At 34.8% G+C, this 25,995-nt stretch overlaps 3 protein-coding genes across 9 annotated transcripts; 1 reads left to right on the top strand and 2 right to left on the bottom strand.

Moving 5' to 3' along the window:
- Nucleotides 1-1,020: 1,020 nt before the first annotated feature.
- Nucleotides 1,021-9,749, bottom strand: LOC105337848 (spermatogenesis-associated protein 7 homolog). Of its 2 annotated transcripts, XM_011442753.4 has the most exons (12): nt 9,617-9,749; nt 7,545-7,607; nt 7,260-7,349; nt 7,001-7,048; nt 6,690-6,811; nt 5,772-6,535; nt 5,534-5,581; nt 4,150-4,185; nt 3,542-3,619; nt 3,374-3,431; nt 2,075-2,711; nt 1,021-1,886 (listed from the first exon to the last, which is right to left on the bottom strand). In XM_011442753.4, exons 1-12 carry the CDS (start codon nt 9,639-9,641, stop codon nt 1,801-1,803), a joined length of 2,055 nt encoding a protein of 684 aa, XP_011441055.3. In that variant the 5' UTR covers nt 9,642-9,749; the 3' UTR covers nt 1,021-1,800. The 2 variants fall into 2 exon arrangements, with proteins under 2 accessions (XP_011441055.3, XP_011441058.3); XM_011442756.4 differs by lacking the exon at nt 4,150-4,185.
- LOC105337845 (uncharacterized) lies at nt 9,298-24,885 on the top strand. Of its 5 annotated transcripts, none has more exons than XM_034469414.2 (4): nt 9,298-9,317; nt 24,143-24,276; nt 24,361-24,483; nt 24,568-24,885. In XM_034469414.2, exons 1-4 carry the CDS (start codon nt 9,313-9,315, stop codon nt 24,783-24,785), a joined length of 480 nt encoding a protein of 159 aa, XP_034325305.2. In that variant the 5' UTR covers nt 9,298-9,312; the 3' UTR covers nt 24,786-24,885. The 5 variants fall into 5 exon arrangements, 2 of the variants coding, with proteins under 2 accessions (XP_034325305.2, XP_034325304.2); XR_010714862.1 differs by lacking the exon at nt 9,298-9,317 and adding an exon at nt 10,433-10,451; XR_010714861.1 differs by lacking the exon at nt 9,298-9,317 and adding an exon at nt 23,645-23,747.
- Nucleotides 17,724-23,583, bottom strand: LOC105337847 (eukaryotic translation initiation factor 5B). 2 transcript variants are annotated; one of them, XM_011442752.4, is made up of 11 exons: nt 23,377-23,583; nt 23,097-23,214; nt 22,904-22,969; nt 22,726-22,779; nt 22,332-22,386; nt 22,051-22,160; nt 20,667-20,725; nt 20,473-20,544; nt 19,379-19,531; nt 18,206-19,070; nt 17,724-17,904 (listed from the first exon to the last, which is right to left on the bottom strand). In XM_011442752.4, the coding sequence occupies exons 1-11, from the start codon at nt 23,413-23,415 to the stop codon at nt 17,813-17,815; spliced, it is 1,683 nt and encodes a 560-aa protein (XP_011441054.3). In that variant the 5' UTR covers nt 23,416-23,583; the 3' UTR covers nt 17,724-17,812. The 2 variants fall into 2 exon arrangements, with proteins under 2 accessions (XP_011441054.3, XP_065944430.1); XM_066088358.1 differs by having other exon boundaries at nt 22,332-22,388; nt 22,734-22,779.
- Nucleotides 24,886-25,995: the final 1,110 nt, after the last annotated feature.

Raw genomic sequence — 25,995 nt, 5'->3', positions numbered from 1 at the left:
TCTGTCTGTGATTACACTAGGTATCGATTTTGTTCTATATAACCCATAATACAAATGACGCCAAAGTGAGGCGCCAGCGGGGTTTGCTTATTTATACTTAAAGATTTAATCGTACGATGGCCTAAAATTATATAAATATAAGTAATAAGGAATCATTCTTTGAATATTATGAGGTGATAATTTCGGTCGGGGTGTGATCAAATCTATCATAAAGCCCTTCGGGCTTTATTGGATTTGATCACGCCCCGACCAAAATTATCACCTCATAATACTCAAAGAATGATTCCTTATTCCTTATAGAAATCTCCAGAAATTTTTAGATGTCAGACTTTGAGTTATACTTCCGCTTTAAAAAGAATTATGACTGAAAAAAATCTGCAAATTTCAGAATGTCTGTACTATAGCAACACATATTCAGATTTATAGTAAACATAATGCAACTGTCTTACAGATGAGGTAAAATCAAAACGAACCGGTTTATAGAATTCAGTTGTTCTCCCGACGAAGGGGTAGGGTTGGGGGTAATTATACTAGTACTCCAAAAGAAGGGCTGACAGGTATGACGGTGGATGTCGGCGTTTTGAACGAGGCCGATCCCCCGGTAACATGGTGGGGAATGGGCTTGCATGTACTAGCATTCCTCATTTCCTGTCTAAATTTTTGTGTTTGCTTCAGTAACATTATTGAGGTATACAAAAACAGATTTCTTTCAATTTACTAATCATTAAATTTGCGTTTGGTGCCACGCCTATCATTTCTTACAAACATCCCGCTACTGAAGCGACCATTCTTTAGGGAGGGGGAAGGGGGTCCGAAAGAAAGATAGTATCCAGCAATAATATTTCTTCCCAGTCGTCCGAAATGTTTCCTCCCATTTCTAATGGGTTCAGCTGCTTTTGAATAGCTCTGCTATCACCTTTTGGTCATTGCCAGCAGATAAATATCTAAATTGATCAGTATATTTTGACATAGACTAATACAATCAACAGGACATTGTAAAAACAACAGGAAACAGCCGTGTATTGGACTGAGCTTTATTAAATTCATTGTGATGACATGAATGTACACTCACAACATGCATACAATGGACGGTGTGTTGAAATAAAAAAAACCTAAAAAGTATAAAAAATACTTCCTACATGCAAGATAAAAATAATGGATGGACTGTTCAAATTTTTTTATCACAAGTACAACAAGAGGTAAACAAAATGCATACATAATTCAACAGGATTAAAATGTAAACTTAAATACGGTAATAGGATTATTAATGAACTTGCATAACAAATCCTGTTTGTGTCTGCATCATAAATTTCCTTTTAAAATGAGACATTTTTATTTTACTGTAAAACATTGCACAAGGTTAAAAAGAAGATGCAAATGCATCTATTTCTCTTACTATTTTTTGTATAAAAAAGAAAAAGATCCAATTCTTATTGGAGATGACTATGAACCAGACAGTGAAGCATGTTACAATGATAAGCATGTTACAATGGTGACAAAGAAATACATAAGAATTATCACAGACAAAGCCACCCTGTGTCACATTATCTAATATCTTAATACAGTGATGTTAGAGAAATGTACAATAACCTCCTATACCACTACTGCAGCAACACAGAAACACAAAGCTCCCAGACGCTCCGGCTAATTGGTCTAAACTAGTATGCTCTTGGTTTAAAAACCAACAAACATCTAAATTTCTCTTTCAAGTAAAAAGCTATAGATTTTTATCTGTAAAACATTTAAACCCATTTTTTGATGAGAGTTTCATCCCTGTCTTGTATATGTAATATGTACAATTTAAAAGTTCTCCTCATCAGATTCCTCATACTCTCCATCCTCTTCATCTTCATAACCTTGTTGAGTCGACTGATCCTCGGAGGATTCTATAAAATACGCACATAAAATTGTAAAATGACTAGAATGTAATATATATCTACCAGTATAACATCATATCAATCTAAGTATTGTATCTAATATATACTGCCTTAAAAGTTAATCAACTGGGAAAAATAGAGAAGAAGTGATGGTTAAATTCTGTACTTTTTGCAAATAGATTAGATATTGGACTAACCTGCCCCATCCTGGTTGTTCTGAGCGGTAGCCCGGGGTTTGGCGGATGGTTTGAATCCTCCACTCCTCTGACTGGTTTGGGATTTCCCAGACTTTACCGAGAGAGAGTCCTGATGATGAGTGGATGAAGTCACACTGCGATGTCCTGACGACTTCCCCGACTTCACCGACCTGTCATCAGCGACATGGGCACTATGGACAGACTTGGAGGATTTAGCCGACTTGCTGGATTTCACCGATTTGTTGTCTGCTTCAATAACATGGTCAGTCTTCTCCATTTCATTCTCCGACTGAGCGATCTCTCCTGGACTTTCATCACCCTCCTCGTTTTCGACATGTCTAGTGAGATCTAGCTGGTAGCTCTTCAGGGCCTGTGTGGCAGACAGGTCATCACTCTCTTTCTCTGAGTGAATTGTGCTGAACATGTCCCCCGACGAAGTGTCTTTGAAGTTGTAGGTGTTTTGGGAGTCCATGGTGGATCCAAAAGTCTGCTCCCCAGTTCTCCCACGGCTGTACCTGGTGTGAAGGCGTGACCCAAGGGACGAAGTGGTGTCCAGTGGGGAGAAATCAGCACTCTCCGATTCATCTTTGATGTCCAAATCCTGACGAACCTGACTCAGCATGGAGCGCATCTTTTCCTACAATAATACAACACAATTTACTGTATTTCTTCCTTAACACATATGCAAACTAACAGGAACTGTACAGTACATGTACTATGCTAAGTAAAGATACTGTATACAGGGAAATATTTGCCCCCTGTTTTATTTTTGCCATCAGGGCAAATTCCATTGTCTCAAATTATCTGACTTTTAACACAACTTAGTTCGGGCAAATTTGAGACCTGGCAATACCTTTTGCATGTGTAGAAGGGTGAAAATAATGGGGGCAAAAATGACCCTGCAAACAATATATCATAACATGTAGTTCATAGTCAATGCACACCCCAGGGTACCTGGCTCAGTAGTTTAAAGGTTCATGGGTCGATGTCAATGGTTCAGGACAGATATAAAAGCACTAAATTGTTTCAGTCCACATCAGAGTGACTAAGTACAAGATCAGAATGAACTTACATCTCATTAAACCAGTTTACTCTAAAAATACAAACCCTTATACTCAAAGTGAATTTTTACATCTCAAGATCATGTACCATATGGATGCATCAAAGTGGGTTGGGAGTCTTAACCAATGAATGATAACATTGCCTTCTAAAATTGTCACTCAGATTTTTCACAGCCATTGGAGACAGGATTGACTGTAATCATTAAACCATCTGTTATTCAATGTGTTCATTACTAACCTCATTAAGTTTTCCTTTTTTCTTGGTAATGTGAGACTCAAATACTTGTTTCAGTACTCTGCAAAACAATGTGGAAATAAGTTGTATTTTTAAACTGTCTCCATACAAAACATTCTTTGAAAAAATAAAGAGGGATGATTATCATCCGTCAGCCTACGGACTAATTACCTGTCGGTGAACACGCCTCGGTTCAGAACGTCGTCTGTGACCTCCTTAATAAACTCCACATACTGTAACTCTTCCTCCCTGTCAGCAGAAAAAGGTCAAGTTTATACAATATAATAAACAACTTTTAAAAAAATCAAACTGAATATGATATTTTAACCATTGATTTTTCAAGGCTTTTCTTATGCTCTATTTCTGGAATATGAATTAGAAAAAAAAATGTCATATGGACACAGAACTATGATAGTTAATACACAAAAGGTTTGTTCAAACACACACATTTTCCCCAAAATAAATATTCATTCAAAGCATTCCCTTTATATTACCAGTAATTTTGATTGGGAATCAAAATATAAGGAAGCATTATCTTTAAAATAAAGCTGTGTAAGTGTCAAACAGAAGCAGTGAGTTTTCATTCGCAAAAATGAAAAATAAAAATTTACAATTTTGAACACAGGCTTCATAACAAAACTTAACACGTCAAGTAAAAATTATTGAGATATACATGTATGTAACGATAGAAAGAAATGGAGTGCAAACGGTGTGTGTGTTTTCAAGGTGTAATAAATACATGACATATATATACATATCAATCACATCCACTCAATTACCTCTTTCCTTTGACTGGTTTCTTGAGATTGTTAAAGCTGAAAGATTAGAAAGGCAAAATAGTTGGTGCGAAAAAAGGCAAGAAATAGTGAGACAACACGTAGTAGAGGGGGAATGTCTCTTTGTTAGTCAATATCAACAAACTCCAAGTAATGCTGTTATCTGAAACATTGGAACATGGAATAAAGAAATACAACACAAATGAGCTAGTCTGATTTTATTACACCTCTGAAGTTTTACAACACATCTGACAAAGAAGGAACTACTTATATCGGATCCTTCGTTTTAAATGCAAACACATTCTTCTTTGCCAGGTAACTTACACACTTTAACAGAAACACTCTCTTTAGAGAAAATTGACATTTGATCATAAATCTATATAAAATCAACAGAAGCTGTTAGAGGAAATGCATGTTAGTTATATACACAAAATAAACTTTGCTATCTTTAACAAGAAACATTTCTGAGTGGGTCCAGCTCTAACACTAAGCTAGCTATAAAATAACAGTTAACACAATTATGGTGACTGGAGAGAGTCATGGCATGACTAGAGTCTCAAACAAAATCACAGTCTTTCATTAACTTTGTTTTATTTCACAAATGTCAGATGCTCTTACTATAGCATGCCATGTTTCAACAGTCACATGACACGCTCCGAACTCTTCATTGGACAGGTGAGTGTTTCCGACGACGTCGTATACTGGAAAAAAATGTACATCTTTAAGATGCTCAATGACAGGCCAACTATAATGTTGTTTCTGCTTTGTTAATTTATCATCTCTATCGAAACAGCTTAATTCTGAACATGGTCCATTTTCATTTTATAGATATTAGGATATTAAGCAGACTTTTTATTATATATTAAACTGTACACTAAGATTTGGTGTGAGATATATGTATGGAGTACTGAAATGTGTTTAAATTAGTGGTGTGTAAAGCATGCCTGTCAGTTTGTAAGTTCTGTATAAGATGTGGAGAATACACAAGGTAAGTACATCATCGATTTCAGTGGGAGCATCACATGGTCTATTGGTGTCATACATATTTAAATCATTCATTCTTCTCCATGCTAAAGTCATCATCATTCCTGTAGGGGTATTTAATATCTACCGGTATGTCATGCAAGAATGGGGATTTAACTTTAAATTACTTGGTTCTAGTTACATTGTACTTTTCTTGGCTGCAAAAATGAAAATACATCAGGCAAGCACAGGTTGGAGGTTTCATGCGTTGGGAAGCAGTTTACAGATACATGAACTAGTCGACAGTGCAAGGAATGTACAGGGATCAGTGCAATCAACTACCATCACATTAGATAACAGAGGAAGAAATGGTGTTATGTATATATAAATATTTAGAGAGAAATAATGGAACATGTCTACTCACTCTGTACTCAGTCTCTGGCTGTTGTTAAAAGTTTTAGTTCCAAAAGACCTGTCAAAGTATAAAGTCAAACTTATATATATGTAGATGATAATTGATACTCATTACTAAGAAAAAAAGAAATACATGTATCAAAATTCAGCAAGGCTACAAAAAAATCAATATTTAGTTTTTTGGCAAAAAGTTCACAATATATCTACCGGTGTAATATATCTCTCATAGGATCATCATAGGATAATACCTTGTGGTTTTGTTAAGTGAACCTCCTGTCAAGGTCACATTGCCTGTTTGTTCAAGGTCATTGGAATCCAACATCTTGTCCTCATTGATACGCGACATTCCTCCGCTCTTGGCTCGGATCTCTGCCTTCATGGCTTGTTCTTTGATCCAGTTCATATTGTCCTTGTCCAAAGAAATGTCCAGTCTGGGGACAACTTGTTCTCGATCATCACTGTACTTGGAGAAGTCCCTACTCTGTAGTGACTCAAACATCAAGGTGTCTGTCATCTCTCCAGATTTGTCCATCCCAGCATTCATGCGTGGCTTGGCTCTCGGCTTTGGTTTGGGTGATGTGGCCTCCTTGGCATTGGTGCTTTCATCGGTTTCCCTTTTTTGTGGAGGAGCAGTGTAGTATTTGCTCTGTGCAATGCGAGACACACGGTTTGATTTCAGGACACGAGGGGTGAATGGTTTCTCAGGCTGGGTAAAGACATGATTATGTTTCTCAATGACATCTCCATCGTAAGTCTTCTGGGTGACTGTTCTTGTGGGCATGGCGGTTCTATCCATGTTGTACCTGGCTGAGTGAACTGAGCGGGCGGATGACCGGGCAGAGGCTGGGCGGTGGTGAGTAGTCTGACCCATTCTGGCCGAGTAGTACGGGGACTGAGAGGTGCCTCCATGAGCAACATTTGTCCTATGAATCTGATTTGTATTGGTGTTGAGCTTCTTTCGCATTATCTCCCTTACTTGTCTCTCAACCTCATCTTCAGGATCAACATCTCCCTAAAAGATAGATTAAATTGGTCTAAGTGTTTCCATTTATAATCACATTAATGAACAGTGTAACAATGTAATTACAAAAGGTAGACAATAAGTTTGTTGGTAAACTATTAAATTGAGCTACAAGTATATAAGTGGTTCCAGACATGTTACTTACCCACTGATCTTCATCATAGATGTCATCATCATGGCCTGTCATGGCAGAGTACGGACGCACTGGATAGTTGACAGACATGGCCGACACAGGACGCTTTCCCTCTCTTGTGTCTCTGTCTCGTACTGGAATGAAAATTCTATTTGAACACAGATCTGCCCAATCATTGAATAGAAATAAACCCAACTATCTGTTGGTCTTTGATGAAAAATATACATTGAAATTCACAAATTCAATCATTTTAAAGTCAATAACAAAGGAAATTAAACTTTATCAACTAGATATAACTTAATTCTAGAAATTGGTCCTCTCACCTTTCTGACTTGAGGAAATACTTCGAGGGGCTCTGTTGTCGATTGCCGCTGAAAATTGAACAAATATAAGTACACACTAGTATGCCTGTTAATACAGTTTTATTAATTTTATGTCATGCTGATAATGTTGTTCTTACCTAAAATTTAATTAAAGCAAGGAGAATATGTAGCAGCCAAATCTGAGATTAACATGTTATAGTATATAATTTAAGGCTTCAAAGTTAGATTGTTTCTAGATATTTGGTACATGTGTACTTACGCTTTGCATTAGTGATTTTGCTGTAGTGATTTTTCATGTGGTCCATTACCATATACTGGGTGGTCAGTTTACTGGATGTGGGAGCCAGGGCTACAAAAAACAAAAACAATTCTAAATACCAACTCCTTGATATTCTTTCTACCTGGTAAAATAAAAATATACTTTCCTGTGTATATTGTAGTTTTGTTCATAATAAGGGTGGTGGTGGAGGTATTAGGTTTTATGAATATCTTAGATTACGTAAATTATATAAAATGTAAAATGTGTCAAAAAAAGTAGACTCACCGCTGCTCCTTAGCCCCAGCTGTCCTCTCAAACTCTTTGCATTGTTGGCCATATTGGACGGACCTATGTTAAAACATCACATTGTTAACTCTACTCACATTGCAAAAGCAAATAATACATGGATTTATCAAATTAAAATATGAGATGAAAATCAATGCAATGCCATTATATTTTACTTATATCAAATGCAAGAAACACAATTTTTATAATTGATGGTGATTGTAAATATCAGTGTTGGTATTCACATTCTCTCCATCTCAGTTCAATTTTAATGCACTTATCAAGTTGTCGACAGAAGCAGGTGCTGAGTGACTTTATAACAAATCAAAATGAAAATAACTAAGGGCTTAACTTTAACGTAAATATAGTATATCATGCATGATTTTTAAGACAAAGATTTAGGGATGAATAGCGCACTTCAATAATCAGTAAGACTGCACCTATACTTTTTTGTTTTCCTCAAACTTGTTGTCTATATTTCAGTTGTTTATACTGTAACAGACAGCTAGTGATCCGATATAATAACTTGCATCTTTGTTAGCCAAGGGGTGTACCGAAAAACCTTGGCTAGGGAAGATGAATAGTTTAATCGAGACCAACGAGTTTTTTGTTTTAATTTTGTCGTCAGAACCCACAATTTGTACAGTATTTGTTACACTACGTCGAGAGCAGTGTAACAGAGTAAAAACTCATAGGCTCTGATGAAGTTTCCTTCTTTGTTTTGTTTTTTTGTTATTACAAATTTCCAACTTACAAAAATTCTGAAAATGATTTGCAAAATAAGCTGAATTTGACAAAAATAATGATTTTTAAATAGAGCCATTTAAACAAGACTTTGGACATTCAGTAGGACGTAGCTATCTATTTCTTGCATTAAAACAAGTCAAAAATGACACTGGTTTCGAGTGAAATATGCATGTATTGCGTAGTCTTAGCTCAAAAGCCAGACAAATCTTGTTGATTTCAAAGAGACAAAGCTGAGTGCAAGCTCAAGTCAAAATGGTTCTACAAGTAGTACATTTTATATTATATGCATGTACTTTTTAAATTCATCTCAATTAACATCTCAGAGTTGGCTTGTTTACTGAAGTAAAGTTTCACTGGAAATCATTAGAATTAGCAAAATAAGCCAATGTAGCATTTTTTTTGTTTTATTAGTTTGTTCTATAATACTACTGGCGTGCGACTGGTTCTCGCCGAGTACCATTTTTCGCCAGTACATTGTGACGTCATTTTTCGATTATAATTTTATGTGTTGATAAAATGACGTCACAATGTACTGGCGAGAAATGGTATTCCGTGAGAACTGGTTGCACGCCAGTACTTAAGTTAACTTGTTTTGTATTTGAGTGCTATCCATGGAGCCCTGATAATGCAGCAGGCCCTCATACCGGAGTCTGATGCCCCAACAGGTGCCCCAATGCCCTAAGGTGTAGCAGACTCTAATATCAGAGCCTGCTGTCCTAACTAGTATCCTGATGCTCTAATAGTGTTAGATTTCTGGGCACGATATAAAAGGGAGAAAGTGTACATGTGAGGGGGGTTACGAACAGATGAGTCTTTGGGAGAGAGAGAGAGAAAAGCTTAATTTGGATGTACTTTTACCACAGAATATACTTGTTATAAATGAAACTCTGGAGTTTGTCTTCATTGGATTTATCAAGATTAGCAGTTCTTGAAAACAACACAGAATTAACAATATTTTGTGACGCAGGGATAGAGAGATAACTGAGAATCGACTCAAGGGCCCACTCGAATAGAGAGAAAAATGTCGTACGTACTTATTGAATTACAGTATAGTCTCATATATTAATTGTATTTGAATGAGGTCAACATTCTCAAGCATGTTGGCCTCTTACAGAGTCTAAATGTTGAATACAATAACATAAGCTGACTCCGATAAATTACTGTCATATTGAAATTACAAGCAACAATAACATGACAGAGAAAATTAGAGTTGAGCAGGTTGAAACCTGTCTTTTGGTTGCTTTTCATCGGTTTTCATAAATTTGCTAGCAAATCTCTCAAAATATGCAGCAAATATTTCTAAAATATCGTCATATTTCACTTACCTGTCGGATCACTATGGACGCCCATTTCACAAAGAACACTAACGCTATCAAATATCTGCGACCGCCATTGTCGTTTCCAACTCTGCCAAGGGACGTAATCCTTCCGGAAAGTCGCTTTGGCGCCAAATTCAAAATTTCATTTTAGGATTACTAAATATCTGAATTATATTATTCAAATATATTGTTAATAAAACCAATTAGATAACTAGCCATAACAACGTACAAGAATGAATTAAAGCCTACAACACAATATAATAAGTTTAGAATCATAGTAAGCTAAATCTATTTATCAGAAAAATGAATGGATATAATTATCAATCAAAGTACTGATGTACTGACGGGAGTTGATTTTATCGAATATTATTTATTTTAAAATCAACGATATGCTAGTTTGCTTGGCAAGTAGTTTATAATCTGCATTTGAATTATGCACATTTTTATAATATGAATTCTCTGACTTTTCCGACAAGAATTTCGAGAAAACCTCTAATGAACCATGCTGTGTAATATTTTAAAATAGAATTGATTTCATCAAACTATGTTTTGGTATTCCAAATATTTCAAAAATTGTATGGATCCAACCAATAATGAACTCTAGTCTCGTTCAACCAGATGCTCGGCTGTCTCCGTTAATCTCCGACAAGTAAGAGATACCAGGTCACGTGATAGCTTGATGATGCGACCTCTAAATATAGACTGACTCTCTACTTGCCGGAGATGTAAGGAGACAGCCGATGGTTGAACGAGACTATATATTGAACTCTGGCGTAGGAATACACACGACTACGAAAAACTTCCAATTGTTCGTACCATTTAAAATCTGACTATTTCCAAGGTATTTATAAATAAGTTTCCTTTAAAAAAATGCTTCAGCGTACATAACATCGAATTTATCGATTATTTTCAAGAACTAAGTCTTGTCAGTGGTGATGATTTGTGCTTAGGTGCAAACAGTTTCAGTTTCGGTTTGCTAGAGTAACTGCATAGGAGAGTTGATTAAAATCAACTCCCAATAAAACATCTATTTCATAATTATTTAAAATGAATAAAAGAAAAAATAAGCAATCTCATGTACCCCATGCTCCGCCATTACTTGACAATGCTACACCTAATGAATGGCAGGGTATGCACTAAATGTACAAAATAATTTCAATAAAGGCACAACTCGCAGAAAATCCTCAGATCAAAACTTTCTGCAAATCTGTTAATCTATTGCTATGTCTTTTCTGCAAATATGCACATCTATTCCTATGTCTTTAATAACAACAATATTCTTAATTAAAAAGGGCCAACATTTTCCAGAAAAATATTGGAATTGGATTTCCCTGGTTTGGTAATACATTGTATCCACATTTACATATAGTGTCTTAAAAATCTACAAAGTTTCCTAGCCATATTTTTGGTAAAATTTAATATGTGCATCCAATAAGTTTAAATTTTCCAGACCCCCCCCCCCCCCAAAAAAAAAAACAAACAAAAACAAAAACCAACTCGATCACACCTCTCTAGATAAGCACATGGATAATTTAGTCATCAAAGGTCAAGGTCCTCTGTAAAACTGAACCTCCTCCAGCATGCAAAACCTATGGCTAAGATTCGATCAGCAATCAAGCCTGCCAATTACATAAGATGAACCATCCTTGCAAGTTTGATGAGGACCTGTAGTAGAACCGTTAAACAAGAGCTTGTACTTGGGGCAGTTCATGACAAACTCTGACTGGATGAGGGCGGGGTCTACTCATCAGTAGCTGTATAGTCATTGGCTAATAGATATGAATATAATTATTAATAAGGCAATGACATGTCCAACTTCATACAGGGCTGTATATATCTCAGTTGAAACGGCTTCAATTTCACACAACAGTAAAAGATCTTGAAAAAAAACCCCAATGATTTGATAAGGATGAATATTAATGAACCTTTCTTAGCTAGAGTATCAGAAAAAATAGGGTCAATATTAGGGAGTACTGAGAGCATCGGTATAGCTTATATATGGCTCCCCCTACTCTGTTCTAATGTTTTAATTACAAACAATAAATTGACACTGAATATAACACTACCAGTTCTCTGTAATAATTTTATTGCACTGTATTTCTAATGACCATTAAACAAAAGTAATCTGCTTCAGTAACTTTTCATACCGCCTGGTTGCATAATATGCAAACCTATGGGGCATCGTTTTAATATTTTTGAGATATTTTCTGATTTTAGAAAATGATTTTGATATCAGAAATTCGAATTCTTGATATCAGAAAATACAATCCATTGTTAGATATCAAAAATTCAATTCTGTGATATCAAAAAATCATTTTCTGGTATCAGAAATAGAATTTTAATATCAGAAAGTGTTTTTTTTTATATCAGAAATTCAAACTGATTTTTTGATATCAAGAATTATATTTTCTGATATCAGGAATTTTAATAAAATGGTGAATAAATTTTGCACATTTAATGAATACTCCCTTGACCCAAAATTACGGTAAATTGCTGAACTACAGAGTCCGATTTGCATTTTAATATTTGTTGTTTTTTATTTGAATATTTATTTTAATAATGTAAAAATTTATTCAGTGTTCTTGACATTTCTGGTCTAATGTATTGAAAGCGCTAACAGTATGCCGGTATAATTCCTTTATATTATGCGACGCCATCATTTTAAGAAATTCCATTCAATATTCACAGCGAATCGCAAAGAAAGCAGTGCTAATCATTGTATATGTGGACAAACTTGCCAAAATGAAATCAGGTTTAAAATTTGGCATACTTTATTATTCTTAACAGGCATCTACAGGTTTGAAACACAATTTCTTACAAATTACAAAAGTTGCATCAAAGGAAGCATTCATTTAGTTGATAGTAATTTTATGTACCCGGTAGGTCTTATTTTCTGATCAAAAAAACGATTTTTTGATATCAGAAAATACAAATGATTTGTTGATATCAAAAAATGATTCTCTGATATCAAAAATTCAGTTTTTTGATATCAACAAATCAAACATCAGAAAATCATTTTTTGATATCAAGAATTCCAATTTGTGATACCAAAAAAAATGATTTTCTGATATCACAAAATACATTTTTTGATATCAAGAATTATTTTTTGACATCCTGCAATAAATTTTAATATTTTTGAAATTTGAAATATTTTGAAATATTTATAAAAATAAATATTTGATATCAATAATTCACAGAATTATTGATATCAAATATTTATTTTTTTATATCAGAAAATACCTTAAATATATTAAAACGGCACCTCATACAAATCATGAGCATAGTTCTGATCTTTTTAAAATTATTAATAAATTCAAGTTATTCAATAAACATGTACATACACCCATTTAGACTTATTAATTAATAACATACATTTATTTAATCAAAACAATTTACATAAAAACCAAAGCTATATAGATCACAAAACATCACAGATGAAGTATATAACATTATCAATATATGTATCAAGAAATACAATATTGATTATACATAAATAAATCACAGATCAAACAGTTTAGATATCACAATGGTAGTTTCACATTTAAGCAACAGGAAAATGTTTCTGGGTGGTGATCCATGTAGAAATAAATATATGCTGTATATAAACAAAAAAAACATGATATTGTAGCACTGGATGAAGGAGTGTTTTATATAAACACTCAACAAGAAAAGGCAGATGATAAACACCATTTTAAAACAAGAGGCCAATTGGCCTTAACGGTCACCTGAGTAGCATATATCCCATACACAAACTTGTCATGGAGTCTCATATATGCATCTAATTAATTAGGTTTCATACTGGAGTAGAAAAATTATAAATTTGTAATGACAACCACATTTAATTAAAAAAGAACTGTGAAACCTGTAATTTTGGTGAAAAACTAAAAGATACGTGCTGCGTTTTACAAAAGAACTTACGACTTACGACCAAATTAATGAATGTTTATTAATCACAAACTAATCAATATTTTATTGTAATAGTTGTAAAATATAATTATGAAAATCAAAATAGGTGTAAATAAATGGTTTGATATAAAGGACTAAGTGCGGTTTTATGCAATTTTTGCCCCCCAAAATCAAAGTTTTAGAAAGAGCTTTAAAATAAGGTGAAAGATAGTTAAAATCATATTGAAAATAAAGGTGTAAAAGGTTATCACCACAGTGATGTCATAATGTAGAAATGACGTCATGAATATTGCATTATTTTGATAAATTGATGTTTTGTAGCAAAATATGGGTGTTTTCCGATGGTTTTTCGACTGGGAAACATCGAGCGCAGGCTTGCTCAAGTACCATTTTTTAGTATAATATGTATAACTACCTGAAGAAAAACAAATGTTAAAATCGCACTTGAGCAGACCTGCACTCTATACTTCCGAATGCAAAATATAGAGCAAAAATGAGCATATCTTCATTTGTTTGCAAATTTGTGGGAATTAGGTCATTTAAGTGACGTCATAGATAAACAGCGAGTGAGCAATGATGACTAAAATCAAGATTAAAGTTATAGGCATCCTCTTTACAATGATTTGTGAAGATTTCATTTTCATATGATACTATTTAAAAATTGGTTGAAATCGGGGGCAGATATTTGACCATACCGCACATAGTCCTTTTGTTCATCAAAGACCGTTCCATAAGACTGAAAATATTTACAACTCTGTCGTAAGTTCTTTTGTAAAACGCAGCCCTGGTCTATTGCACCCCCCCCCCCTCATGTCCTGAACCCCTGACCCAGAGGCCATGAATTTCACAATTTAGGTAAAGGAGATAGTGGATATCATAACCATGTATTCAGTTTTTTGCCCACATGTGTTGGAGTAAAGAAGAAGATTTTTTAAGATTTAAAACATTTTACTGTATGGCCATATTGGCCCCACCCTAGAGCCTGAACACCTAACAAAGGGGTCATGAATTTCACAATTTTAGTAGAGGGCCTCATGGACATCATAATCATGCATTTAGTGTTTAACAAATATATATGGTAGTAGAGAAGAAGATTTAATACATTTTTACTATTTGGCCATATTGGCCCCACCCTAGAGCCTGAACCCCTGACTGAGGGGTCGTGAATTTCACAATTAAGGTAGAGGGCTTCATGGACATCATAACCATGCATTTAGTTTTTAACAAATATAAATGGTAGTAGAGAGGAAGATTTTCTAAGATTTAATACATTTTTACTATTTGGCCATATTGGCCCCACCCTAGAGCCCGAACCCCTGACCGAGGGGTCATGAATTTCACAATTTTAGTAGAGGGCCTCATGGACATCATAATCATACATTTAGTGTTTAACAAATATAAATGGTAGTAGAGAGGAAGATTTTCTAAGATTTAATACATTTTTACTATTTGGCCATATTGGCCCCACCCTAGAGCCCGAACCCCTGACCGAGGGGTCATGAATTTCACAATTTAGGTAGAGGGCTTCATGGACATCATAATCATGCATTTAGTATTTAACAAATATATATGAGAGTAGAGAAGAAGATTTTCTAAGATTTAATACATTTTTACTATATGGCCATATTGGCCCCACCCTAGAGCCCGAACCCCTGACCGAGGGGTCATGAATTTCACAATTTTAGTAGAGGGCCTCATGGACATCATAATCATACATTTAGTGTTTAACAAATATAAATGGTAGTAGAGAGGAAGATTTTCTAAGATTTAATACATTTTTACTATTTGGCCATATTGGCCCCACCCTAGAGCCACAACCCCTGACCGAGGGGTCATGAATTTCACAATTTAGGTAGAGGGCTTCATGGACATCATAATCATGCATTTAGTATTTAACAAATATATATGAGAGTAGAGAAGAAGATTTTCTAAGATTTAATACATTTTTACTATATGGCCATATTGGCCCCACCCTAGAGCCAGAACCCCTGACCCAGGGGCCATAAATTTCACAATTTTGGTAGAGGGCCTCATGGACATCATAACCATGCATTCAGTTTTTTCCTCACATGCGTGGGAGTAGAGAAGAAGATTTTTGAAAATTTGGCTTTTTTTGCATATTTGGCCCCGCCCGTGGCACCCCAGGGGTGGTAGAGCCATAAATTTCATAATTTAGACTCTTCTTACCATAGAGATGCTTCACACCAACAAGAGGCCAATTGGCCTTAACGGTCACCTGAGTAGCATATATCCAATACACAAACTTGTCATGGAGTCTCATATATGCATCTAATTAATTAGGTTTCATACTGGAGTAGAAAAATTATAAATTTGTAATGACAACCACATTTAATTCAAAAAGAACTGTGAAACCTATAATTTTGGTGAAAAACTAAAAGATCTGGTCTACAAAATAATGAATTTAGTTTTCCTTTCAGGTGTGTGGGAGTAAAGAAGATAATTTTTTAATGTTATATGCATTAACATCTATACATCCATTTTGGCCCTGCCCTAGAGTCAAAACCCATACCCCAGGGGACATGAAAATTAAAATTTCAGTAGAGGACTTCCTGGTAAACATAATTATTAGTCGTTTTTTTTATACAGATGTGTGAGAATAGAGAAGAAGATTTTTAAACATTATATGCATTTACACTTTATTGCCATATTGCCCCCCCCCCATGTCCTGAACCCCTGACCCAGGGGCCATGAATTTCACAATTTAGGTAAAGGAGATTGTGGATATCATAACCATGTATTCAGTTTTTTGCCCACATGTGTGGGAGTAGAGAAGAAGATTTTCTTAGATTTAATACATTTTTACTATTTGGCCATATTGGCCCCACCCTAGAGCATGAACACCTAACAAAGGGGTCATGAATTTCACAATTTTAGTAGAGAGCCTCATGGACATCATAATCATGCATTTGGTTTTTAACAAATATATATAGGAGTAGAGAAGAAGATTTTCTAAGATTTAATACATTTTTACTATTTGGCCATATCGGCCCCACCCTAGAGCCTGAACCCCTGACCGAGGGGTCGTGAATTTCACAATTAAGGTAGAGGGCTTCATGGACATCATAACCATGCATTTAGTTTTTAACAAATATATATGGGAGTAGAGAAGAAGATTTTCTAAGATTTTATATATTTTTACTATTTGGCCATATTGGCCCCACCCTAGAGCCTGAACCCCTGACCCAGGGGTCATGAATTTCACAATTTAGGTAGAGGGCTTCATGGACATCATAATCATGCATTTAGTATTTAACAAATATATATGAGAGTAGAGAAGAAGATTTTCTAAGATTTAATACATTTTTACTATATGGCCATTTTGGCCCCACCCTAGAGCATGAACACCTAACAAAGGGGTCATGAATTTCACAATTTAGGTTGAGGGCTTCATGGACATCATTATCATGCATTTAGTTTTTAACAAATATATATGATAGTAGAGAAGAAGATTTTCTAAGATTTAATACATTTTTACTATTTGGCCATATTGGCCCCACCCTAGAGCCTGAACCCCTGACCCAGGGGTCATGAATTTCACAATTAAGGTAGAGGGCTTCATGGACATCATAACCATGCATGTAGTTTTTAACAAATATATATGGGAGTAGAGAAGAAGATTTTCTAAGATTTTAATACATTTTTACTATATGGCCATATTGGCCCCACCCTAGAGCCACAACCCCTGACCCAGGGACCATAAATTTCACAATTTTGGTAGAGGGCCTCATGGACATCATAACCATGCATTCAGTTTTTTCCTCACATGTGTGGAAGTAGAGAAGAAGATTTTTGAAAATTTGGCTTTTTTTGCATATTTGGCCCCACCCGTGGCACCCCAGGGGTGGTAGAGCCATAAATTTCACAATTTAGATTCTTCTTACCATAGAGATGCTTCACACCAAAAATGGTAACGATTGGCCTGGTAGTTTCCAAGAAGAAGTTAAAAATGTAAAATTGTTAACGCACGACGCACGGCGCACGACGCACAACGCACGACGACGGACGAAGACCAATTGCAGTAGGTCACCTGAGTGACTCAGGTGACCTAAAAATGGTAACAATTGGCCTAGTAGTTTTCAAGAAGAAGTTAAAAATGTAAAATTGTTAACGCACGACGCACAACGCACAACGACGGACGAAGACCAATTGCAATAGGTCACCTGAGTGACTCAGGTGACCTAAAAAAGCAATTATGTTCACATATAACACACTGGAGAAAGGCGTTCACCTTTCCAAAACTCAGTACAACAATCAAAATAATGGAACAATTCAATGTTAAGTAGTGGTTGAAGTGGACTGCTTAAAAACTCTGAATTGAAGGTTTGCACATGGGGATGTCACTCTTAGAAAATTCTTCAGGATGTCATCTGAAAATTAAAGCCAAACTCAGTGCAAAAAGTGCAAAAATACATCAATAAACTTACTGACTTTTAAAATGAAAAATCAAATGAAGTCATTCACTTGTCATAAACACAGCAACCATCATCCATCCAACTCTTAATCAACCAAGCAACATTTAAAAAGCCACCTTTTCACTTTATGGAATGGAGCATAGCAATTCCATATCAAAGCTGACATATAGAGATTATTTCAAAATGTACCTGAGAATCTCTTTCACATAAAACATATATTAAAAGTAAATCTCCTGTGACATAATAAGGTACCTACCAACTGGTGCGTTGGAAGCATCCATGATCAATTTAGGGTAAACATGTTCCTTGACTACTGCTCTCTTTTTTAAGATGTGTTTCCATGAACAAAGGTCATCTTCTGCAATAGACTTCTTCACACTATCCCAATGTCTCAGAGGTGCCCGGGCATGTGATGAGCTGATTTCTTTGGAGGTTGAAGAATGTCTGAACTGTCCATCAGATTTATTCAATCCTCTGTTTCTTTTCATGCTCTCACTTTCCTCAGTTTGCTTTACTTTATGAGAAGAACTTAAACTCTGGTTTCTTTTTAGTCTCTGACTATAGTCATCTTTTCCAACTGACACCTTGCTTTTCATTTGATTTGTAGTTATACCATCCACATCTTTATTTTTTGACTGCAGATTATCCAAAACTTCATTTTCTGATGGTAGATCATCCACTTCATCTTTATTTTCTGATTGTAGCTCACATTCTTTATGAATACTTAAATCTTTGAATGATAATCTCTGCTTACTTGAACTTGAATTGTGGGATGATTCATTAATTGATTTAATTTCAGAGATATCCATTGCTCTTTTCTCCAAATTATCCTTCATGTTTCTCTCTAAAACTGGTACTTTGGCCATTATTTTACGTTTCCTGTTTTCACTGCTTTGCTCTGTACATTGTGGTTCATCTGGAGTCTGTAAATCCTCATCTCTACTATCTACATCAACATCTTTCTCCTTCACAATGCCAATATCCTTAGCTTTGTGTAAAATTTCTGAGACCTTGGACTTGAACTGAAAGAGTTCCCCATGTTTTGTAAGAACATTTGCAACTTTTCTTTTCACACCTTCTTTAGATGTCTTTACAAAACTTTGCTTCTTTTCTCTAGTTTTCTGAAATTGATACACTTACAATTATTTTTTAAGTAACTTCTTTAACTAAAAAAAAGAAACATTAAAAGATTGTTCTTTATTGATTGCAGTAAACATTTTAAGGTTTATGGCCTATCTCAAACAACTTACAGTATTTAGAAGAAAAAAATCAAATATCAATTGCATCAAAACTAAAACTTTTCAGAGCTTTAATTTTTAAATGGATATATCTACTAACACTGGCTCATTTTAATCAACTAAAAACTCAAGAGTTTTCAATTATTAAACACTTGACTGACAGTGTGGCTGCTATCACTTAGAGAAATAACCTGATTAAACTGTAGAATCTGCTGGGTATCTATGGGAGGGGGCATCTCTATACTGTCATCCAGGGGAACAATCTCCAGGGAGTTGACCAGAGTAGAGGAATGAATCTCGAGCTCATCCTCCTGTACAGGGAGCTGAATGGCTGACAGGTCCATCTAAAAACCAATGGAAAGATTGAGAAAATGCCCAGGAAAGCATAGTATAAACATCTTAAACAGTACCAGATACTCAACATATTTAGCTCTTTAGAAACTTTTTACTTTCATGATAAAATTTGAACTTAGAAAACTCTTATATCAAAAGCCTCCCTGAATAAGCCTAAAATTGGTGTAAGTTTAATAGCTGGAGGGCAATTTAGCTGCAGCAAAGTTTAATATGAAATTTACCATACATTGAATTATGTAGGCATTGACTCCAGAAAAGTTTAAATGTAACATTTTAACTGACCTTTGTTTAATCAGATTGTAGTAGGCAGAGTTAAGACATTTATACTGCTCCTAACTTGAATGAGAGAGAGAGAATAAGAAAGAAATAGACAGAGTTAAATAATTACAGTGGAATCATTAAAGTTCCTGGTGGCTCAATTTTTGTGGTATTCGTGGGTAGCCCTCCCCACGAATTTAAATTCTCAACAGAAACAAATTTATAAAGAGTTATCTTTGTTACTGCAACTTTAACTGACGCATCCACGAAATTACATCCCCGCGAATGAACAAAATAGTCAAAGTCCACGAAAATTGGCCCCCACGAATTTAACTGATTCCACAGTTGTTATAAACTGACAATTAAATACTATATCATATCCTACATGTATTGATGCATCTATAAATTGTTCTCAAGTAAGATTGACTTTGGTCTTTGACAACAATGTCCCCATATATAATGTAAAACTTGAAATATATAAAAAAAAACTTGAAAGTATACTATGTGCCAAGTTTGGTTGAAATTGCCACAGTGGTTCTGGAGAAGAAAATAAAAATGTGAAAAGTTTACAATGACAAAGACTAAAACGACAGACAACAAACTAATTTTGATCGTTTGGCTCAGGTGAGCTAAAAAATTGAAATTAACTTCTTCTTTTTTTAAAAACTCTGACCTTAAGCTGCTCCTTTCTAGAACAGTTTGGGGTGCTTGTAAGTTGTCTTAACAGTTGTCCTGGCCTTGAACCCTAAAAAATATAATAACATAGGTATTATTCTTAATATAAGTATATATTTTTGTTTTTGACAAGAATATTCATTTTTTCACAATCTAATTAGTCTGTATAATCATAGTAATTAAAAGTCTTACTGTTATTGGGAATGGTGAACTCAACATGTGATCTTTCTTCTGTTTTGCTCCTGATGACTCTGTGTAAATTATAATACAACCCACACATTATTGGCCAGCCACATTGCTTACCCATGGAACAGTATTTAAGCGAGATCTTGTATCCCTTTCTGAACATTTCATATCAATCTTGGCAAAAGGAAGGACAGCACAGGGAAGGAAGAAGGTGGTACACAGTGTGATAAAAATGAACACCCACTAATTAATATATGCATATTGAGATACCAGTACTTGCATAGTAATATCACAAATCTTGAGAAATAGCTAAGATCTTTGAAGATGTTTTTTATTTGATTCTATGCTGATTTTAGTGTTCCTCCTTGACCCTATTGTAAGTCCTGGGAAATACATGAATATACACTACATAAAGAGCCCCACAATTGGTTCTGTGGTTGTGGTTTGAAGAATTTAAAATCTACACTGTACATATAAGAGCTTTGTTGTAAATACATGTATTTTCATTTCTGTTGCATTAGTGTTTTGAAAAAGAGATTTTTAACACACACACACACACCCATGTCAAAGTGGAAGGCAGTTTTTAAGCAGTTCCTTAGCAGTACCAGTTTTGTTATCTAAGCAGTTTTTAGCAGTTCCTTAGCCTTCCATACTTTCCTTAGCAATTGGATTCCCCTATATGTCTCATAATGAACATAAGCAGTTCCAGGCAGTAATTTTAAGCCTTCCAGTTATCTTGCAGTTTTAATTAAGGCAGTTATTTTGGCCTAAAAATTTCAACGAGTTGATGTAAACTGGTAAAAATGGTTTGAAACTGCCAGAAACTGCTTGCTCATTTCCTAATATGGTTTTCATAAATGAATATGCATGAAATATATTCAAGATGAAAACTGCTAGGAACTGCTGATATCATCTATAGGTTTTATGAATAAGTTTTTAACATTTTCAAGAAGACATACATGTACAATATTGTACCATTTAAGCCAACTTGAATCTACACTGCATGTGGATACTGCATTTAGCTAGCTTTTAGCATAAGTAAATATAAATATATATTGTAAAACTTCAAATTACAATCATGACCTTATAAGCTGCACACACACTTTCTTCCTATATTTCATTATCTACCCTTTGAAAACTAGGGTTTGACCTTTGTCAATTAAGATCATTTTTACATATAAAGGATATTTTAATTTGTGTTCATGCAGTTTTGTTGAAATTGGCCCAGTGGTCCTATAGAGTAAGCTGCAATAACTATGAGAGATGTTTGGAAAAAATGATATACATGCAAGGGGGGGGGGGGTATGAAGATTAAGTGTCGGAGCTAAAAATTATAGAATGTGCAACAAAATAACTGTGACAAATCTCTAGTTCTGTGTCAGTGACCTACTTGGAATGAGGGAGACATCAGGGGTTTTCTCCACAAGGTCTGTCTGGGTGAGGTACAGAGCTGTAGAAGTTAAGGGCAGGTTTTCTTTATCTTTTTTCTTCACAGGTGCACTGAGAGAAGTTCATGGCAATTAAACAAAATACATGATATACTTTTTTCTTACTATTTGACAACTTCATTAGTACATAGCAGGAGCAAAATTAATTTGAAATGATATATTGATACATAATACGATGTGCAGACAAATTTCTTTAAATGAGGCAATTTTGAAAGATACAAACCTATTCTTCTTTGATGTCTTCTTAGGAGGAGTAATTTCTGTCTTTCTTTGCATTTCTGTCCAAATGTAATCTCAAGTCATGAAAGTTCAGAAACATTTTATTTATGCTGCTATTCAGTTTTTAGTAGATGATATTGTTTCACTACAGTACTTGCATATGCTTGATATGCTAGCAGTTTATGTAACTGTCATAAATTATTATAAAGAAAATGAAGTTAAAGAATAAACAAGCATATAATCTAATTGTTTTAGTTAGCTTTCTGGAATAAAAATCTCAACCACATCACTTTTCTAAAACAGAAACTTGTTTCAACATTTTCAATAATGTTGACCAAATAATCTTAAATAATGGTTACAATTTGCATCACATATTGATCATAAATGAAAGCTTATACCTTCCCGTTGTAACATTGTCTTTTTTTCATTTTCTTTGTCTTCATCTTCAATTACTAGAAACAACAAAATAATACATGTATGAGGCAACTGATGTACAAGATTTTACAGCTGCTCATGATTTTTGTGTAAAAAGAGGCTTATTGTGTCTGAAATAAAAATAATATCTACTATCAATACCTTCAAAATAATCCTTCTGACTTCCAATGTTCATCTTTGGCATCAAAAAATCCATTCTTTCTTCCCCTAAAAGAAAATAAATATATGACAAGAATAAACAATCAATTAAAGTTGGAAAACAAAGCCATAATGCACCGAGATAAAGCCATAATGCACCGAGATCTTTCAAATGAAAATAAATAAAATCACATACATGTCATTTGTCTATCTTTCCTCAGTGTTTCTATGTTCAAATAACATTTTTTCACATTTAGCTTCTCCATTTGAGTCTTCTTTACTGTTGAACTGTTTTTGATGTTGCATGTTTGCATCTGCAACAAAGATAAATTCTATGAAGGCAGTGATACATGAAGAAAACAGATATTTACAATGATTTCCATTTGCAAGAAAAAATAAACATATCAAATTTTTATGGATAAATTGTTCAAACTTCCCCTCAAATGTCATGTTAAACAACAATAAATTAGGCTTACCTTTTTCCCTTTTTGTTTCTTAAGTGAATTCATTTTCATTTCTTTTTTCCGAATTTCAAAATGTAAAAAAAAAATGTCCTTCAGGTTGACTTTAATTTACACATGCATCTAATAGCACTGAACTGTGTTGCAATTATTCTACTTGCTACAGTCTACAAGCATACAGTAATGAAAACATCACTAGCAAGCAAGGCTATCGTAATCGTGTGTCCTGCCATTCCTGGCAATGAATCTCGTCTGATTCTGGAATTTAGACGTAGCCTTTCCGGTGAATGAAACGATGTATTTTATTGGTCAAAATGAAACTACGTCAGAATACAATCTGTAAAACTTGTTTTGGCGGGTTGGATTTGTAAACAATGCTACAGAAAGTAATTCAGTATAGTATTGTTTTTTCATCAGCGTTTATCGTTCTTTACTGTATATATACATTTTCGTTTGAAGAAATAACCGCCCTTTTCCTTCCAATTGGCGTATTCTACGCGTTTGTTTTGTCTGGGTTATTTTTGATCATCTTATTACTTGGGGAATTCTGATTCATTAAAAAGAGGTGAGCAAATAAGAATATTTTTTTCAAAAGAAGAATGACGTCTAGAAATTTATTGAAAGTTAAAACCACATAGATTTACTGATGCTGTAGTTTAACACCGACGGCCCTACCATATATATGTTGACTCGTAATAATAATCATTATAGAGAATATTTTTTTTTATATGTTTGATTTTTCAATTATTTGGACTTTATTATAGATAAATAAATTTTGTAGAATGAATTCAAACTCTCCAGCACAGTTTGTTCCAAGTACACCGAGGTTTAGATGTACTACGGACGCTCGACACACCTATTCAACGCCCGTAGCTGTTGTTCCAAACATGCGACTGTCTTTAGAAAGGACAATAGGTGAGGTAACCGAGGTTGTTCCGATGATCACAGAACATTAATGTTATCCGATCCAGTTATCGTTTTGTTTTTATTTACTACCAGACTCCGGCGATGCCGCGGTTCCAAGAACCCCTGTTGCCGATCCAGCACCCACAAGAACTCCTCATTCATTTAGATTCAGCGCAGTCCTCCACACACCTGTCTCTCACTATAATACGGACAAATGTACGTTACGTTACGGTATTAACTTCAATATGTTTTGCTTGATTGAACTTCAATAGAAAATTGAACAAGGATTTTAAATTGTAGATGATAACTTGCCTGAACAGGAAGTTCCTTCTACTCCTAAGAGAAGCCAGACCCCAGTTTTCTCCACCCCATCCTTGCCCCATACAACCATTTCCAACGTAAGGAGAGCAGCGCGTCTCCACACCCAAAGACGCCAACCCAGGCGCTTACTGCCTCCTACACAGGATCAAGACCAACACACCCTCAATTTGTTTAGCGGAGACAAGATTTTCTTCTAATTATTGACAGATTATAGAGATCGAATAAGCCTTGTTTTGTCATTCAGAAAGATCTATCATATTATAGAATGAACTGGTTTTGAATAAATCTGGACTAAATGTTATCAGATGTTTCATGTATTGATAAAATCTTCATCTTTTTGTTGTCAAATTGACTATGATCTTTAAGAGTGAGTCTGATTCCGGTATGGTTCCATTATTTACGTGTATGTAAGCATATATCGGCTACTTGTTATTTTGTTATGTTTTTTTAAGTTTTGTATATATAGACAAAGTGTCATTAACACGAGCTGACATGCTTTTGTACTTGGGGATAATTTTCTTTAGACCCAACAGCTGTCCTGATTTCAATAAAAATTAAGTTGAATTAATGATGATTTTCCGAGAATTTTTTTTTAAATGTTATTAGTGCACATACATGTATCAACGATAATTATTCATGAATCACCTGCATTCATTTTTTTAATTTCCGCTTTTCCCCGTATTTGGTTTATCTTTTCCTCTTACATCTTAACTCTCTCCATACCAGGAGACACATAAAGCTTGGACATTGTCTTTCCATTGATGTCGGTCTGAGGCTGCACGGCATGTCGCTTTCCAGAAGCTCCAGCCTGCATTGTTCCGATTTACATCCACCATCTGTCATAATGTTGTTTTTGGTCGGCCCCTCTTCCTTCTCCTCTCAGGCGTCTCCTGAGTACGTTTTCTCTTGGGTACGTTTTCTCCAACATTCCACCCGAGTGCCACAGCACAGTCAACTGTTGGATCCTTTCTTAGAACGTGACCGATCCAGTTCTATTTCCTTTGTCTCACCTCTTAACGGATGTTTTCTGCCATCTCTAAAACTGTCTTGTTCGGGGTATGTTGCTGCCATCTGATGTGTTATTCCACCTAAAGGTTCAAATGAACACTATATATGTGTTCGGTTACCCTAGTTTTGAACATGCAATAACTCGGTTCCCAAATTAAATGACAGGATTATTATTAATTTAAAAAAAAGGGAAAGAATGAAAATGCATTTTATGGTGGTTCATGAAGGTATTAGGTAACACGCCGAGTCGGCATTTTTTCTACAGTCATTGCTACCTTCAGAACTCGTCTAAATCACAGAAAAAAGGCATTTAACTGGTTATATTTGTATATAGCTTCTCAAAATTTCTCGTCAATTTACCATTAAAGTACATGTAAGTAACTTTTGTATCGTTACTGT

This window comes from Magallana gigas, chromosome 6 (assembly GCF_963853765.1).
Source record: "Magallana gigas chromosome 6, xbMagGiga1.1, whole genome shotgun sequence".
Classification (NCBI taxonomy): Eukaryota; Metazoa; Mollusca; class Bivalvia; order Ostreida; family Ostreidae; genus Magallana; species Magallana gigas.
This window is presented reverse-complemented; position numbering and strand designations above follow the sequence as displayed.

Excerpts from the sequence above, each read along its gene's own strand:
- LOC105337848 (XM_011442753.4), bottom strand. The coding sequence starts at position 9,641 with ATGGGCGTCCATAGTGATCCGACAG. Across the intron at positions 4,186-5,533 it reads AGCCAGAGACTGAGTACAGA|CTTTAACAATCTCAAGAAAC; the intron begins GTGAGTAGACAT and ends CTAATCTTTCAG. Across the intron at positions 3,432-3,541 it reads CGAGGCGTGTTCACCGACAG|AGTACTGAAACAAGTATTTG; the intron begins GTAATTAGTCCG and ends ATTGTTTTGCAG.
- LOC105337847 (XM_011442752.4), bottom strand. The coding sequence starts at position 23,415 with ATGAAAATGAATTCACTTAAGAAACAAAAAGGGAAAAAG. Across the intron at positions 23,215-23,376 it reads AGAAACAAAAAGGGAAAAAG|ATGCAAACATGCAACATCAA; the intron begins GTAAGCCTAATT and ends TCTTTGTTGCAG. Across the intron at positions 22,161-22,331 it reads AAGACATCAAAGAAGAATAG|TGCACCTGTGAAGAAAAAAG; the intron begins GTTTGTATCTTT and ends AACTTCTCTCAG.
- LOC105337845 (XM_034469413.2), top strand. The coding sequence starts at position 23,736 with ATGCTACAGAAAGTAATTCA. Across the intron at positions 24,277-24,360 it reads GTCTTTAGAAAGGACAATAG|ACTCCGGCGATGCCGCGGTT; the intron begins GTGAGGTAACCG and ends ATTTACTACCAG. Across the intron at positions 24,484-24,567 it reads TCACTATAATACGGACAAAT|ATGATAACTTGCCTGAACAG; the intron begins GTACGTTACGTT and ends TTTAAATTGTAG.